This window comes from Polypterus senegalus, chromosome 8 (assembly GCF_016835505.1).
Source record: "Polypterus senegalus isolate Bchr_013 chromosome 8, ASM1683550v1, whole genome shotgun sequence".
Taxonomy (NCBI): domain Eukaryota; kingdom Metazoa; phylum Chordata; class Cladistia; order Polypteriformes; family Polypteridae; genus Polypterus; species Polypterus senegalus.
In genome coordinates, this window is record NC_053161.1 from 41,182,579 (window position 1) to 41,200,632 (window position 18,054).

Consider the following 18,054-nt stretch of genomic DNA (forward strand, 5'->3'; position numbering starts at 1 on the left):
GTAGACCTCAGCATTTTTGTTTGTAGTGCACCAAGCAATGCTTATGTCTCTGTTAAATGTCATTTGGTAATGGATTCATAAAAGCAACATTAATTCTTGTGGTGCTCCATCTATTGGAATGACAGATTAAATGGATTTTATTACTAAAGGTGTATGGACACACAGACAGACGCACAAGCACTTATCCTTTTGTTAAATTGGATATGCCATAAGTAAAATAATTTTTTTAGTTAACTCTTATTCATATTTATTTTCTGCTGCAGACAGAATTGGCTTCTGCATTGTAGTCATTGCTGTTGTTAACAGGCATCATCTTTCTGAGATCATTTATGAAAAATTAAGTTTAGAAAATGGATGGCTAGTTTTGAAAATAGGGTTTGTAAAAAAAAGATAAAGATGCGTTCTTTTGCTACTGAAGCAGCTTTATTATCAATTTCTGCATTTGTATGTTGAAGGGGCTGATGGTTTTCCATTGCCAAGTGTGGCAATTTGTGAGTATTTTGGGACATTGCAGAGTATATTTTCAAACTTTTAGAAGTAAGCACTTTTTAGCCCTATGATGACCCAAGCCAGCCATTCATGTGGAAGTCAGGCTGCCTTTTAGTGTATCTTTTCTAGACAGGCTGCAGGAATTCAGGCCTGCATCCATGGCTGCTTTTGAAGGCTTCATACCTCTGTGACTATTTCTGGTCAGAGAATCACAACACAACTGATGTTTAAATGCTCTATCTGCAATGCATTGTGTAGACTTTCTCTAGCTAGCCTTGCCTCTTCAGTTGATACCATTTTCTCATCAGAAAATATTTCACACACTGGGTGCACTTTTGTAACTTGTTTACATCTGAGATACTTAATCTTTGCAGTGCTCTTTCTTGTTGTGGTTTCAGCTCACATTTCTAGATTCTCTAATATTTCTCCTACTGCTTGTATTTATGAATGTTAAGTTTGTCTTGAGAATGATTTGACATTGTGAGTTTATTCTCTGCTGTTACTATACTCTCCTTTCCAGGCTACATGTCAGCTTTGTCCAATTTGCTTGATTGCTATACCTATATGAAATCACATAATAGCTGGGAAGACCATTTCCTTTAAGCTGATCGTATGTGCAACACATTTTACATTGTTGATCACAAAAAAGACCTGACATTCAAACAAAATTAAACTATAACAATTAATTGAAGTTTAATTAAATTAAATCAATTACCAGCAGAATTTAAACGAATTTCAAACAAAATTGCACTCTATGAAATGGTCTATGCAGTTGTTTCTTTGTTACTTCATTGTTCTTTGTTTCTCACTTTAAAAATCTAAACAAGAATGTAAAGATAGAAAAGAACTTGTGCAGCAAAAGCAAAGGATGAGTTTAAAACTTTAATAAATAACGGTTTGTTGGCTGTCAGAATAAACTCTTCTGTGATGGCGGCCCAGGATATTCATGAGATGTTGCCAAATATGTGAAAATACCGGATTAGTTAGTGAAGTAGAATTACACCTTTCAGTCCACTGAGTACATAAATTCAACAATCAAAATTGACATGTTAAATGAAATTAGCAAATCGACCTACCACACTAGGATAGTCGACAAACCAACTGACATAACTGTTTCAAAAAGGTAATTTATTTATAATTAATTATGGAATAAAAGTGAATTCATTCATAAGACTATGTTTTTGCTGACATAATAAAATTAACATCATTTGACATTTTATCTATTCCTGGGGCTATTCAACAGTTCTAACCAACTGCATCACTGTCTGATATGACAACTGCAATCTATCCGACAGCAAGCACCTGCAAAGGATAGTGAAGACAGCAGTGAACATTATTGGGGTGCCTCTCCCTTCACTACAAGAAATATTTTACATACGCAGTGTCTGTAAGGCCTGCAGCACCCCTCACATGGACTTTTCACACTTCTGCCATCCAAGAGAAGATACTGCAGCATCACAGCCAGATCTGCCAGACAGCAGGATAGTTTTTACCCCCAAGCTGTCAGACTCTTTAACACCATGCTGCCCCCTGGGATCTTCCACACTGCCTCAACCACCTCCAAAAACAGAATTTTTGTACTTCCAAGCCACTTTCCTGCAAAGACTAGTGCACATATAGAAAAGAACTGAAAATCTCATACTGGCCTTTAAGTATTTTGCACACTGCACTTTGACATTCTTTGATATCCTTCTGCTGTGAAACATTCTGATCTGTCATTGTTTACACATGTCTTAAACAACTATTATTATACACTGATAATTTCTGTATTATCTATACCTATTATTTATTTATTATCTATATATATAATTCACTAAGGCAAGACAACCATGGAAAGCGGATTCCCTAAGCCGCCGACAAGTGAGACACCCATGGCGCGCGCAGGAAGGAGCCACGCCCACCAACTCTAAGACCATTGGATACAACGACAACTCGCAGAACCACGCCCACCAACTCAGACTCGACGACACAGGAAAAACAGCGTCATTTATGTTCGTCTGTCGTAGAGTCCACATGCAGCTCTGAGCCACGTTGACTGTTCATAGAGGCATGTTTCTCGTGGAAGTGAATCACTATTTGCAGCGTGTAAAACAGTTTGCGAGGGGTATCCCATGGGATCCTTAAAACATTCCTTTAAAACTGAGGTTAAAACACAATAAAGGAAGCAGTCTTTAAAAACCAATGAGCCCTGTGCCTCTGTTTCATTAACGTCTCACCTACTTCACCAATGCAGGCCCTGCAACAGTTGAGACGCTCTCTCAGCAGCTGACCTTCTCTGTGCCTGAACAGTTCACACAGAGGCACCACACGACGCGGCAAGACTATATAAAAGGAGGCATGTTTGTCACGGATGTAAATCGCTGTATGCGGTGTGTAAAACAGAGTGTTTGTCGCGGATGTGAATCGTTGTATGCAGCGTGTGAAACAGTTTCCGAGGGGTTTCCCATGGTCTTAGACCGGGTCTCTGTCAGTTGCTCTTGCAACTGGGCACATGACCAGGCAGTGTGTGTGCTTCGAGAGCGTGGGTGGACGCGACAGGACCATCTAAGAAGATTCATATTTGTTGCGGATGTAAATCGCTGTATGCAGTGTGTAAAACAATTTGTCGCGAATGTGAATCGCTGTATGCAGCGTGTAAAACACTGTATTGTATGTTGCCCTCTCCAGAGTTACATCTTTTCATTCACCTACAGTCGTATACACAATGAAGTGAGCAGTCTTTAAAAACCGAGTTTTCGGTTACAACGCATCGACCGCGTGCACCATAGCAAACTGTTTTACATGCTACATACAGCAATTCGCATCCGCGACAAACATGCGTCTTCTTGGATGCTCCTGCACTTTGTACACACCCCCCTCCCACCTCGCTACTACGGGTGTCTTGGTTGATTATATATAGAAAGGCAGCCAAAACCGCACAGAGCAATGAAAAGTCTACGTGAGTCACAGCTGTATCTGGACTGTGCACCGACGACAACAACTCGAGTGATGAGTTGGAGGTGGGCACATGAGCAGGCAGTGCATACTGGACGAGAAATCAGCAGACTAGCATGACGGAGGCAGCGGAGTGGACATCCTTCTCCTCCGATCCCGTTCCACCCTCTGCACCTGAGCGCCGCACGGACGACTGTGTGTTGGTTCGTTCCGTGCATTGTTACAATGTTGCTTTTCTTGCTGATTTATTACATTTCCGAAATGTTTTCAAATGTTAAATTTCTCCCTGTGCTTAAAAATCATTAAAAAACCGGCCTGATTATGCGGCATATGGTACGCCGCGGGTTGGCTAGTATTACATATTTATTAACTATAGTTATGTATCTAGATTGCGTAATACCATACATTGCATCAATCTTGTCTTTGTACAATGTCTTGTTTTGTTTTTTGTGTTTTAATTGTAATTTTAAATAAAAATCTTTATTCTATTTTTAATTTACTTAAAATTTTTTATTTGAACTTCATGTTGTTACGCTGTGGACTCTGAGGTTTGCAATTTCTTCTGTCTGTATACTTGTATATGGTTGAAATGAGAATAAAGTTTGCTTTAAATGTATGCTAAACATTACACATTAGTTAAGAGGAAAGCATGTGCTGTGTGTATATACTGATAACCCAGATAAAGAAAGTACCTTTGGAGTAAACACTTCAAAATCTAACTTGATACATGCGTTTAGCTTCTTAAATATTTTCTTTTATCACCTTAGTTTTGCTTACATTAATAGAGTTGAATGTGTTACCCTACCATGTGTTGTTCCTTTTGTGGAAGAGATTATGCTTATAGTAGTCGATGATTTGCATTGCAAGCTGCTAAAATTGGAAAGTTTCTTCACTTCAGAAAGTAATCAAAACAGTCGCAAAAAATTTATTTTGACCACCTGTGTATGATTTAACATCTGTTAAATATGTGGATATTATGATTTTGATTTAAATTTTAAATGATCAAGACAACTTCTAACAAAGGTCAGGCCTTTGCCAATCCATACATGAAAGCATAACATTTGCTGCATGTTGATATTGTTTCCAGGTAGTGAAGTGTAATGGCTAGGACACTAGATGTAAATCACCTGATTGCCAGTTTATTTTCTACCCCTCTCTAACTGTGTGACACTGAGGAAGTCACTTAACCTGCCTGTGATTTAAATGTAAAAAGTCTGTAAACAGCTATAGAGTATCCTAATTTTATGAGTCACCATGGGTAAAATCTTCAACCAAATACACAAAAGTAATAACAACAACAACAATGTGGTAGCACAAAAAAACTTTGGCTCATTATACTTGTATCAGTCCATGTCTTGAAAATGTGGAATCAATCATCCTTATATATAATTTGACACTATCCGTATGTATGGTTTTCGCAGCAATACCTCGAACAGCCACAAGAGTAGCAGCTGCGGGAAGGATGTGTAGGAAACGAAGTCACATGACTGATGCAGAACGTAGACTTGCTAATGCGACCACACGTACACAACGAGCACAACAAACAGATGAGCAGCGTACGGCTACAAATGCTGCTAACGTTGAAAGCACAATGCAAATTGGACACAAAGGACAGATGAAGAACGTGTGCTACAGAATGCTACTAACGCTGACAGACATCGTGCCAGCCGTGCACATGCGACTGAAGAAGCTCAAGGAGCCACAAATGCAGCATGGGTTGAAAGAAATCGAGCAGCCTGTGCTTTGTGGCGGTGCAAAAGGTCTATTTTAACCACAAATCAGTGCCATGATAACAAAATCATTTCAAGGAATTAACAAAACAAATAATTCTTTGCAGAGAAAGTATGGATTTCACAAACGTTGAATTTGTAGCCCGATTCGATCGGGCTCCCAGTCGCTAGTCTATCATTAAAACCACATAATCCAGTTCATAGTTATGAAGTCCAGAAAACAGTACTGGATGGTGTGGTATAGTGGGTCTGTGGGTAAAATGTGGCAATATTTTAATAAATAAATAATTTAATGGCTAGCTCAAACTCCATGGGTGTGCGTGGTCATGTAGCTGCAGGGAGTTGGTGGAGTAATTGGGAAGAGATGCACCTACATGTGAGGTTGCGGTCTGTCTCAGTTGCTTCATCAGCTTTGCACAGTTTGCGATTGAGGCTGTATGCCCAAGGAGGCAGATAAAAAGGGAGCTGGCACAGTAAAAATGGAGAGAAGAAATGGAAAAAAAGGGAAAAAAGGAGGAAAATCAGCCTGGCCATCAAGAGAAAGATGAGTGAGAGGTTAAATGGGGAGAAGATTTAGACGTGAAGAGAGAGGAAGAGTGCCCATGCTGCAGGGAATGACAGGCAGGTGGCTGAGAATGAGCTTCATGGCTGCAGGAACCTGAAGCTGAAGAAAGGGCATTCCTACTGAGTAATTACTAGGGGCTAGGAGTGACCCGATTGACAGCATCTCCCACAAGGGCCGAGTGTGAATGATAGGAGAGGCATGTATGGCTTGACAGGTTGCCTTGCGCATTCTGATGGAAGGGTGGCAGGAAATGAAGCCAGGATGTGAAGTTTGACTGCACCTGTCGGACAATGTCTCCTCCTCCTATGAGGTCTGAAAGGGATTAAGGGGAGGAGACGCCAGATTTAAAAGGGCAGTATTTAGGGCTCAAAGTTTTGTGAACTGTCTCTGGCTTTTAACCTCGACATTTTTTTAATGGCTTTATTTATTGGAACTGTTTTTACCCTCCACCATCATTCATTTTTATGAATTATTTATTTATTGAGCCCTTCTGCAATGCACTTTTGTACACTGTTCTGTTTTGCTGGATTTTAATAAAAGCTTCAATAAAAGCAGTCGAGCACTTATACACCTGCTCCTTGCTATATGTGTGTTGTGCCCTCATCCACTGGCTCATCCTCAGGCATGTTATTGGCAGTAGTGGGTTCAAGAGGCTCCCGGGATGTAACTGGTAGTATGGAGTTGACCCGCACAGTCACAGATGGGGAACTAGTCTAATATAGATCTAATCTGCTTATCTTTGAGTGTGGTAGAAACCAAAGAAAACACAGGTTCAGAGAGAACATACAAACTGTACATGGACAGTACCTAGCTGGGATTTGAACTAAAGATCCTGAAGCTTTAAAACTTTGCTAGCCTCAGTGCCACCTTGATTCCTAAACATTTTCACGATCATTTTCTTTCTGTTTCAAATGTCCATAAAAGAAATGTCACAGAGTCTCTGGTGGCATTGTTTGCTGGAAAATAGCATTATTAACAAATGATGTGATATTAAACTGAATGGAGCCTAATTTTCCATATGCTTTCATGTTTTTAATTTTCACTGTAAAATTATTAATAGGTTTTTATACTTATTGTTCTTTAGTTCTGAATTTCTGAGCTTGCAGGTATCCTGGATAAAAACCAAGATCCAGGTTTTTAATGACTCCTTGGGTACAGCCATCAGCAGTGTGTCTGTCTGCGGAGAGAGTGTCAACCGCGTTGAAAAGTTTACTTACCTCGGCAGTGACATTCATGTCTCTGGTGACTCTTCCTATGAAGTCAGTAGATGGATTGTGAGAGCATGGGGATCATGAGATCACTGGAAAGGGGTGTGTGGCTGTGACGATGCGGGTTCTGCTCCATGCTCCCATCTTGCTTCTGGGAGCTCTGAACCCGACACTGTCGGTAATGTCACATTTGGTGGCAGCGGTGGGATGAACTGGCAGTGGTGACTAAAGAGCGGGATTGGTGCCAGACCTTTTTAAAAGAACCTATGGACCAAGCTGGACATGGACATTTTAAAGGACAGAGTTTTTTAATGGACATTAATTTATTGATTGTTTTTAATTTCTTTTAAAAGTTCTTTTTATTTTAATGTCCTGTTTTTATAAGGGGGCATGGAGCCTTCCCATGGAACTGAGGCTTATGGGGGGAAGGAATGTGGTATAGCTGTGGTCCACAGCTCAGATCAAAGGCCACTTTTTAATTAAATAATTAATATAATAATAATAAATGAATTTCCCCTTGGGATTAATAAAGTATCTATCTATCTATCTAAATAATCGTGGCTTCATGAGGGGACATGGTAGTGTGGTGCGAGCGAGTCCCGGGTGAATTCGTGATGCAGGCGGTCCTCACTTAAGTGCACAGGTGAGGAGTTATCTGCATCCGTAATTGATGTCAGGAGCTGCTAATTGTCACACCTGATCCACGTTACTGTAATTAATAGAAGCACGAGGCGGCTAGAGGGAAAGTTAGGGAAAGAAAAAAAATGGACGGAGGTTGAGAAGGAGAGAAGGCAGGAAGTAGGGGAGAAAGCCAGTGAATGAGAGAGCGTGTGAGCGAGCGAAGGTACTCGTAGTTGAGAACACCTGCAGCTGAACGGTGAGCCTGGGTGTTTGGCTGGCACCCTTAGAGCAGTCGGTAGTGGTCGCTCCCGCTGAGGATTATTTAGGAGCGGGAGTGACCGGAAGGAAGATGGCTCACCGCATAAGGCTGGGAAGGCAGCAGGAGTCGGGACTTGGGATGTGAAAGCCCCAGCGTGAGCGCCCTGGTTGCTGGAAAGCCCAAGTCACGGTCAGGTGAAGCCCACCAGAGCCAGGGATTGGCGAGGTGAACAGACCAGCAGAAGAAGGCAGGAAGAAGTTCAGCTGCAGGTAGGGTGGCTCCCCTGGTGCATAGCCTGGATAGGAGAAGCAGGGGAATCACTAGTAGAAAGGCACCGGGATTTGTTTTAAAAGATTGCTTTCAGCCATTGTTTTAACCTCGTTTTTAAAGGATTTATTTATTGTTTTTAACCTCCACAATTCACAGCTTTTTATTGGATTATTTATTTGAAGTTTTTTTTAAAGCACTACACTATTTATTTGAACACTGTTTTGAGTTTTGTTGTTTTAATAAAGCACTTTGCACTTTTGCACCATCCCCTTGCTTTATTGTGCCTCACTGTCCAGCTCATCGGTGACATTATTGACATTGTCGGGTTCAGAGCTCCGAGAAGCAAGATGGGAACATGGAGCAGAACCCGCATCGTCACAGTGGCGCTCCCAATATCTATGCAAAAGGACAAAGGTCCAAGTCTTTAGAGTCCTGGTGCTTCCTGTCTTGCTATATGGTTGCAAGACATGGACACTATCCAGCGACCTGAGACGAAGTCTGGATTCTTTTGGTACTGTGACTCTTTGGGGAATCCTTGGGTACCACTGGTTTGACTGTGTTGAATGAGCGGTTGCTCATGGAGTCCCGAGTGAGGCACATTACCTGCATTGTGAGGGGCCATCACTTATGGTACTATGGCCATGTGGCACAATTCCACGATGGTGTTCTGGCTTGCAGGATCCTCATTGTTGAGGACCCGAGCAGCTGGACCAGGACAAGGGGACACCCACATAACATCTGGCTGTGGCAGATAGATGGTTATTTCCGGAGTGTGGGACTGGACTGCATGTCTGCCTGGGGGATTGCCAACCAGGATCCTGAGCTGTTTCGTCGCGTGGTGGAGGTTACAACGAGCTGTACCAGTGCATGATTTCCAACCTGACCTGACCTTATTCTTTAGTGTTTTGACTTTATTATTAATATAGTTGTACCAGCTTTGCTTAAAACAAACTTTAGTCTGAATTTAATCCTGTAGTCCTTTCAACTTACACAATACAATATTTTCTTCTCTAACTTGTAGCTATGCCTTTCCTCTCCCTTTGATTTATAAATATGTTATTCATTCAACTCTATAATTAATATAATTGTTTTTTCCTATTTATTTTGAAGAAACCTACAAAAGGATTAATCTGTTCATTTGACAATTTAAATACAGTATTGTAATACTGCTCATACACTATATATTTATGAAATTGAATGTTTGCCTGCTTTACTGACAGTAGATCAGAATAAATGGGATAATTTATTTATAAGTATTGGCTTATGTTTTTTAAATAATTGTGTCGATTTTGTGGTGTTTTTAGATATACCATTTTTATACAACATTTTTATTTACTAAACAAAGTCTTATAATTAGACTGTTGGCCTTTTCTTTCTGTCATTTGCAATTACTATTTCTCTGAATACTTTCATGAAAAAGTGTTAACCTCTTTACTAAATGATCTTGGTTTGAAAATGAAAAGTGTCCCTAATTAAAAACTTTTTAAAACATGTCTATTTAAAGTAATTTTTAAAATTCGCAATGTTTGTTAATTCCTGAAGAGTATGTATGCTCATGGGAGAGCACTTTGATCTTAGTATTAGAGATGCTGATTCTCATTTGTGTCACACTGAATATATACAGTATTGCATGTTTTATGGATGACTCTCTACTGGTTTCCATCGATGTGGAAATAAATAGTTAATAGAGCCAAGAGAACGTCTGCCAAAAATCAAATTTAATATATTTCTTTCCTTTTCACTGAAACTTAATTAAAAGGTGACCTCATTTATTAAATTTCTGCGGCACTGAAGGCATTGAAATTAAGAGAACATATCTCATCTATCTATCTATCTATCTATCTATCTATCTATCTATCTATCTATCTATCTATCTATCTATCTATCTATCTATCTATCTATCTATCTATCTATCTATCTATCTATTTCAGGTCTTTAGGGTAACTTGCCCTTCTCTGAACGCACCATTGATGCTGAAAAATATATACAGATTTTGGAAACATACGCTGCCTTCAGGATTACATCTCTTTTCTGGGCACCCATGCATTTTTCAGCAAGTCAATGCAAATCCACATTCTGAGTGCAATAAAAAAGTAAGGCTGCATAGGAAGAGGGTTCAGGTGCTCAACTGGCCTGCCTGCAGTCCTGACCTATCTCCATTTGAGAACATGAAGTTCATTTTTAAACACAAAATGAGACAACAAAGACCCCATACTGTTGCACACCTTAAAACTTGTTTGCAAGAAGAATGGAACGAAAGTACACCTGAAACACTCAATAAATTGGTGTAATCAGTACCTGACATTTACTAAGTGTTGTGAGAAGAAAAGACAGCGTTACATAGTGGTAAATTATTTACTGCCCAAATGTTTTTGGAATATATTGCAAGTATCAAACAAAAAATGAAAATGTAGTTGTACCATCAAATAATGGGCTGTTATACGGTTTTCACATGAAAGATCATATACTAATCGCTGCTTTCTGTTTTTATTTGCATTTTCTATACCACCCCAACTCTTTCTAAGTTGGGTTTGTAAAATTGAGTTATACAAAGCATGTGCTGTTACAATAACACTAACATATACTAACTAAAATTTGTTTGCACCACGTAAACATTCCACAGTAACACATTCATTTTTTGCAAGACATATGGATTCCTCACAATATGACTCTATTCTAGAACAGAACAATCTGAAAATGTATAAGGCTGTCATTGTAATAAAAATCTTTTAATACCTTAGAAGAACACAAATTTGAATCATGAATAATGTCTATAAGTTCACTTTCAGTTTCAGTTTTATTGTCACCCCTGTGTTTTACAAGAAGGTTTCTCATTCATATCAAATGGGTCTTTATCTTCTTCTTTCGGCTGCTCCCGTTAGGGGTCGCCACAGCAGATCATCTTCTTCCATATCTACCTGTCCTCTGCATCTTGTTCTGTTACACCCATCACCTGCATGTCCTCTCTCACCACATCCATAAACCTTCTCTTAGGCCTCCCTCTTTTTCTCCTACCTAGGAGCTCTATCCTTAGCATCCTTCTCCCAATATACTCAGCATCTTTCCTCTGCACATGTCCAAACCAGCGCAATCTCGTCTCTCTGACTTTGTCTCCCAACTGTCCAACTTGAGCTGACCTTCTAATGTACTCATTTCTAATCCTATCCATCCTTGTCACACCCAATGCAAATCTTAGCATCTTTAACTCTGCTACCTCCAGCCCCGTCTCCTGTTTTCTGGTCAGTGCCACCGTCTCCAACCCATATAACATAACTGGTCTCACTACCGTCCCTAGACCTTCCCTTTCACTGTGGCTGATATCCGTCTATCACAAATCACTCCTGACACTCTTCTCCACCTATTTCACCCTGCCTGCACTCTCTTTTTCACCCCTCTTCCACAATCTCCATTACTCTGTACTTTTGATCCCAAGTATTTAAACTCATCCACCTTCGCCAACTCTACTCCTTGCATCCTCACCATTCCACTGACCTCCCTCACATTTACACACATGTATTCTGTCTTGTTTCTACTGACCTTCATTCCTCTCCTCTCTAGCGCATATCTCCACCTCTCCAGGGTCTCCTCAACCTGCTCTCTACTATCGCTACACATCACAATGTCATCAGCAAACATCATAGTCCACGGGGACTCTTGTCTAATCTTGTATGTTAACCTGTCCATCACCATTGCAAATAAGAAAGGTCTCAGAGCCGATCCCTGATATCACACCTCCACCTTGAATACATTAATCACTCCTACCGCAGACCTCACCATGGTCACACTTCCCTCGTACATATCCTGTACAACTCTTACATACTTCCTCATACAATTCCACAACTCCTCTTGAGGCACCCTGTCATATTCTTTCTCCATGTCCACAAAGACGCAATGCAACTCCTTCTGGCCTTCTCTATACTTCTCCATTAACACCTTTAGAGCAAACATCACATCTGTGGTGCTCTTTCTTGGCATGAAACCATACTGCTGCTCACTAATCATCACCTCACTTCTTAAACTAGCTTCCACTACTCTTTCCCATAACTTCATGCTGTGGCTCATCAATTTTATCCCCCTGTAGTTTCTACAGTCCTGCACATCCCCCTTATTCTTAAATATTGGCACCAGTACACTTCTTCTCCACTCCTCGGGCATCCTCTCACTTTCCAAGATTCCATTAAACAACCTGGTTAAAAACTCTACTGCCATCTCTATCAAACACCTCCATGCTTCCACAGGTATGTCATCTGGACCAATGGCTTTTCCATTCTTCATCCTCTTCATAGCTGTCCTTACTTCCTCCTTGCTAATTCGTTGCACTTCCTGATTCACTATCTCCACATCATCCAACCTCTTCTATCTCTTGTTCTCTTCATTCATCAGCCTCTCAAAGTACTCTTTCCGACTGCTTAACATACTCTCCTCGCTTGTGAGTACGTTTGCATCTTTATCCTTTATTACCCTAACCTGCTGCACATCTTTCCCAGCTCGGTCCCTCTGTCTAGCCAATCGGTACAGGTCCTTTTCTCCCTCCTTAGTGTCCAACCTCACATACAACTCATCATACACCTTTTCTTTAGCCTTCACCACCTCTCTCTTCACCTTGCGTCTTATCTCCTTGTACTCTTGTCTACTTTCTGCATGTCTCTAAATATCCCACTTTTTCTTTGCCATCCTCTTCCTCTGTATACTCTCCTGTACTTCCCCTTTCCACCACCAGGTTTCCTTTTCCTCCTTCCTCTGTCACCCTTACTACATCTGCTGTAGTTTCCCAACTGTCTGGTAATTCTTCACTACCACCCAGTGCCTGTCTCACCTTCTCCTTAAACTCAACCTTGCAGTCTAACTTTTTCAACTTCCACCATTTGATCATTGGCTCTGCTCTCACTCTCTTCCTCTTCTTGATCTCCAACGCCATCCTACAGACCACCATCCTATGCTGCTTCACTACACTTTCCCCTGCCACCACTTTGCAGTCTTCAGTCTTCTTCAGATTGACTCTTCTGCATAGGATGTAATCTACCTGTGTGCATCTTCCTCCACTCTTGTACGTAACTCTATGTTCCTCCCTCTTCTTAAAATACGTATTCACCACAGCCATGTCTATCCTTTTGGCAAAATCCACTATCCACTGATCTTCTTCATTCCTCTCCTTGACACCATACCTACCCATCACCTCCTCGTCTCCTCTGTTCCTTTCACCAACATGTCCATTGAAATCCACTCCAATAACCACTTTCTATCACTTGGGTACGCTGTTCATCACTTCATCCAACTCACTCCAAAAATCTTCTGTCTCATCCATTGCACACCCAAGTTGCGGGACATATGCATTAACAACATTCATCATCACACCTCCAATTTCCAGCTTCATAATCATTACTCTGTCTGACACTCTTTTCACCTCCAAAACACTCTTGACATACCGTTCCTTCAGAATAACCCCTACCCCATTTCTCTTCCTATCAACACCATGATAGAACAATTTGAATCCACCTTTAATCCACCTGGCCTTACTCCCCTTCCATTTAGTCTCTTGCACGTACAATATATCAGCCTTCCTTTTCTCCATCATATCTGCTAACTCTCTCCCCTTACCAGTCATACTGCCAACATTCAAAGTTCCTACCCTCAGTTCCACTCTCTTTACCTTCCTCCTCTCCTCCTGCCTCCAGACACATCTTCCCCCTCTTCTTCTCCTTCTTATTCTTCTTCCTCGGCCAACAGTAGCCCAATTTCTGCCAGCACCCTATTGGCTAACAGTACTAGTGGCGGTCGTTGTTAACCCGGGGATTGATCGATCCGGTATGAAAATTTGTATTGTTGTCCGCATATTGATTTGGCAAAATTTTATATCTGATGCCCTTCCTGACGTAACCCTCCCCATTTATCCAGGCTTGGGACTGGCATGAAGAAACACACTGGTTTGTAAATCCCCTGTGGCTTGGTTCAAATGGGTCTTTATCGACACCTCAGAAAAAATAATCTATCAAATTTGGGATGCATTCTTGTGTCACTTGTTATTAGAGCCTTTAATAATCAAAACTGGATGGGTAATAATTGTTCTTTTGCAATGTTGCTCTGGGACCCAACAGCTGGTAATGTTGCATCAAATGTCCTCATTTCATTATTTATCTGTGTGACTTTCCGCTGGGTATTTTAGTTTGCAAACAAATCCCAAAGCTATGCATATTGCCTTAATCAATGAGGATTTGTGTCCCATTCAAGGATGGTTCCTGATTTTTCTGGGATACACATTAAATGTCCAGGGTCCTATGGTGGAAATTTGATATTAGAGTGTATTTGTGCATTTATATTTTATTAAAAACAATCTTTAACATTAGCTTATACTAGCAAAAATATGGAATAACTGAAAAAACACTTAAGTCCCGAGACAAGACAACTGTAAATGTTGGTGTAGATTAATTTGTAATTTATTGTTTTGATCATAGCTTTTTTAGTATTTTACTAAAAAGCAAACTGTTCAGGGCTGTTAATAATTTGTAGTGTTACTGATGAGGAATTCTCTCAGGGTGTCACCCTTGCTCTCCCAGTCCCATTGCTGAGTTACTCAAGTTGCAGGGAGCACCCTGAGTAAATTGCTCCACAGAAACAAATGGTGCTGTGACCTATATTTGCTCAGGGAGAAGGCAAGTTTAAGAGGGAAAGCTCCAGCTGCAGCCAGAGCCATAGTGGATATCTCCATTTGCCTGCTTGTTATTCTAGTAGCCTATATTTGATTCTAACCGTTGCCATCTCACAATGATTAGCAGCTGCTTGTGGGAGGGGTGAGGAGGTGGGTGACACTTTGAGCAAATTCCTCAGTAGAGAAATAGAGATATCACATTATATTCTGAAAAAAATGTTATATTTCAATGCAGGGACATGTTTATTGATGAAAGTCGAAAAATGAAAGTAAAAAGAATGACGCAGAGCTGTTTGGCTCTCCTTTTTGGATATGAGGAGGATATGATGGTAAGAAATCACTTTTTTTTGTAATTTACTTAGTAGGATATACAGTATACTTAGAATATTTATATAGATAGATACTGTATATGGATATATATATATATGTGTGTATGTCATATTATATAGGTGTATGTATCTATACATGTAATATTTGTTTTAGCAGAGGACCCATAGTCTCTGCAACTGCTGACAAAGTAAGGTAATACAGAGCAGGAGTCAGATCATAAAATTTATCGGAATGTGGCAACATTGTGACACAACCCATCATGTGGCAATATACTTTCATATAATGGACAGCATCCTAGAGTTAATTATTCCAGAGAAATGTACAATATATGACTGGGCAACAGTGAGGGGCAACAGAGTGTAGGTGTATAGGCCTCCAGGTCGTTAACTTTGAACTTAATCTCCACTATAGTGCCTGGAGTGTGGCCTGGCCTTTAAAGTGAGTTGTAAGGTTTAGTATCATTGTGAGGTAAGGGTCTGTATTGGAGAGTTCTATGAGGAAGATCTCAGGAGTTTCTGTGAGTGTCCTCTGGATGCATTTCCAAGCAAGGGCTTAACATCCTCTTTCAAGTTTAAAGGTCTCAACCCTTGTATTTATGTGCATACAGAGAAACGCTAAGTTATTTACTTCAAAACAATTTTTATGTTCTTTGAATGCATTCCAAAGCTGTGCATATTGCTCTAACCAGTGAGGAGTTGTATGTCATTCATTATTGCTTTATGCCTAGTACCTGATATTTCTGGGATACCCTTTTGTTATTATTTATGTTTATAATATATATTTTTTTGTATATTTTAGCCTTTTTATATTTCTTTTGGGTTTGGTGGTAGTTCAAGAATGTTCCTTTCTGGCCATCGCCACAATTTCCTCATGTAACCAGAAAACTAATTGGTTTTACATTGTGACATTATGCATATCAAAATATCTTAACAAATACTAAATTTTTTTTTTAATTCTTTGTTTTTTAGAAATATATTTATTCTAACTAAAAATATATTTTTTAGGTATCGTCACATTTATACGAGAAGGCATATTTGTTTTACAGAAAATGCTTAACCAGAATGTGCTACAAGTAAGTTTTACACTCCATCTTTCAATTTTCCAAACATCATTTTTCCACCAGTGGCCCACAGGAAGCTGGAGCCTGTTCTGTTAGCTATAAATGAAAATTGAAAATAGGATTATAACTTTTTGTTATTTTTTAATTTTTTGTGTACACATCATATATATATATATAGTAGAATGAAGAGACAACATAGACTGTAAAGAGTTTGTTTTAGTGCTTTTATTATTCTAACAGTTTTACTGCAGTGATAGGGCCTTGCCACATAACTGGGCCACCAGTTGCACTAGGTTTGTTGGACTGTGGAGCCTTCCCATGCAACTGAAGAGTTATGGGAGGAGGAATGTGTTATAGTGGGTCTGTGGTATGTGCATTTTAAATGAATAATTGAGTCGCACATTTTAAGTTTTTGGGTGTGGCATAGGTAGTGTGGCAAAGTGGCTGCGGAGGCTGATGTGTGACGGGGTGATCCTTTATTCACATGAGCATGTGTGGGATTAACCTGTTCTCTTGTTAGTGCCAGAGCCAAGATTGCCACACCTGTGTTCCATAATAGTTTAAAAGAAAGCCAAAGTGTGATATAAAAAGATTAACATAAAAGGCTGGAGTTTGAATAGAGCCCTTTAGTTACAGAGTGGGGGCAGGTGGTTGGGAGTGAAAACCAGAGAGATAAGTATGACGCTAGTGCTCGTGAAGGGCTGAAGAAAGCGCTCGTGCTGATTTACTTGTGAGAGTAGGAATGGCCCATCAGGTGGAGCCTCCCACAGGAACCGACTGACTGGCGGTGGGAGAAGTGTGAATGGCTTAATATGGCATCCCATGTATGCCCATGGACTGCCGATGGTGGGATCTGAGCCTAAGAATTAAAGGTTGACTGCACCTGTCAGTGAGTATCTCCTCTAGCTGAGCTAAGAGGACACTGGAGTCTGGAAGAAGTATAGAGTCTTGTGATTATTTTAAGATAAAGATGACTGCTTTGGTATTAACCTCAGTTTTATTGGAATTTTTATTGTCTGTCTTGCAAAACAACAATAGACTGGTATATTTATTAAGAAAGCAGTTTCAATTTGGCCATTTTTTAAATCAGAACTGAGCTTTAGGAATGCCAGTGTCTTGCAACTCAAGGGCAGACAATTTACTTGCTTTATTAAACAGAATAATATTTTTCAACTGTGCTAACACAGTTACAAAGGTTTCTTTAAAAACAATTAGTATGTAAACATTACATTATTAAGAATGGAGGCTTAAATAGTGCTTTGCGATCATATATGAATAATATATTACAAATAGGTAATATCGAGCAGTAATAGCCAATTGCAACATTAATAGTCAATTTAATGGTATACTATAAAAAAATATACATTTTTATCAAAACATTAATATTTTTGGGTGATTCTGAAGTTTTGAACACTAGTTTACACGTTTCTACATTTTCAATACAAATCATTTGTTAAATATTCTGGAAATTGTTTTTATATCACAGTGCTTTTTATTTTTAATCTACAGTATACAGATTCACTCTTTTTATTATTGTTAACATCAAAACGTTTTTTATTTTTATATATTAATTCATAGCTAGTCATGAATGAAATAATTTGCATGAAATTGAATTTGCATCTAAACTTGGTGTTTTATATTGGAAAACAATTTGTAAAACAAATTGTGTTTCATTTCCAGCTAAATGTTGTGATGTTAACACAAAAAGAAAGGTGTCTTGTCTGGAAGCATTTACATGTATTAATATGTCTGCTTGTCATTTATTTTCCTTTTTCTTTTGACTGTTCCCATTAGGGGTTGCCACCGCAGGTCATCTTGTTCCATATCTTCCTGTCCTCTACATCTTGCTCTGTTACACCCACCACCTGCATGTCCTCTCTCACCACATCCACAAACCAATGCAATCTCGCCTCTCTAACTTTGTCTCCCAACTGTCCAACTT

The 18,054-nt window shown here is 39.7% G+C and overlaps 1 protein-coding gene across 1 annotated transcript in view; it reads left to right on the plus strand.

Annotated features, from left to right (window-relative positions):
• fbxl13 (F-box and leucine-rich repeat protein 13) overlaps window positions 1-18,054 on the plus strand; it is a 256,189-nt gene that overhangs the window by 11,829 nt on the left and 226,306 nt on the right. The window contains exons 3-4 of the mRNA XM_039761026.1: window positions 14,958-15,051; window positions 16,057-16,124. Coding sequence (XP_039616960.1) covers window positions 14,958-15,051; window positions 16,057-16,124 — 162 coding nt within the window. The remainder of the gene's footprint in view (window positions 1-14,957; window positions 15,052-16,056; window positions 16,125-18,054) is intronic.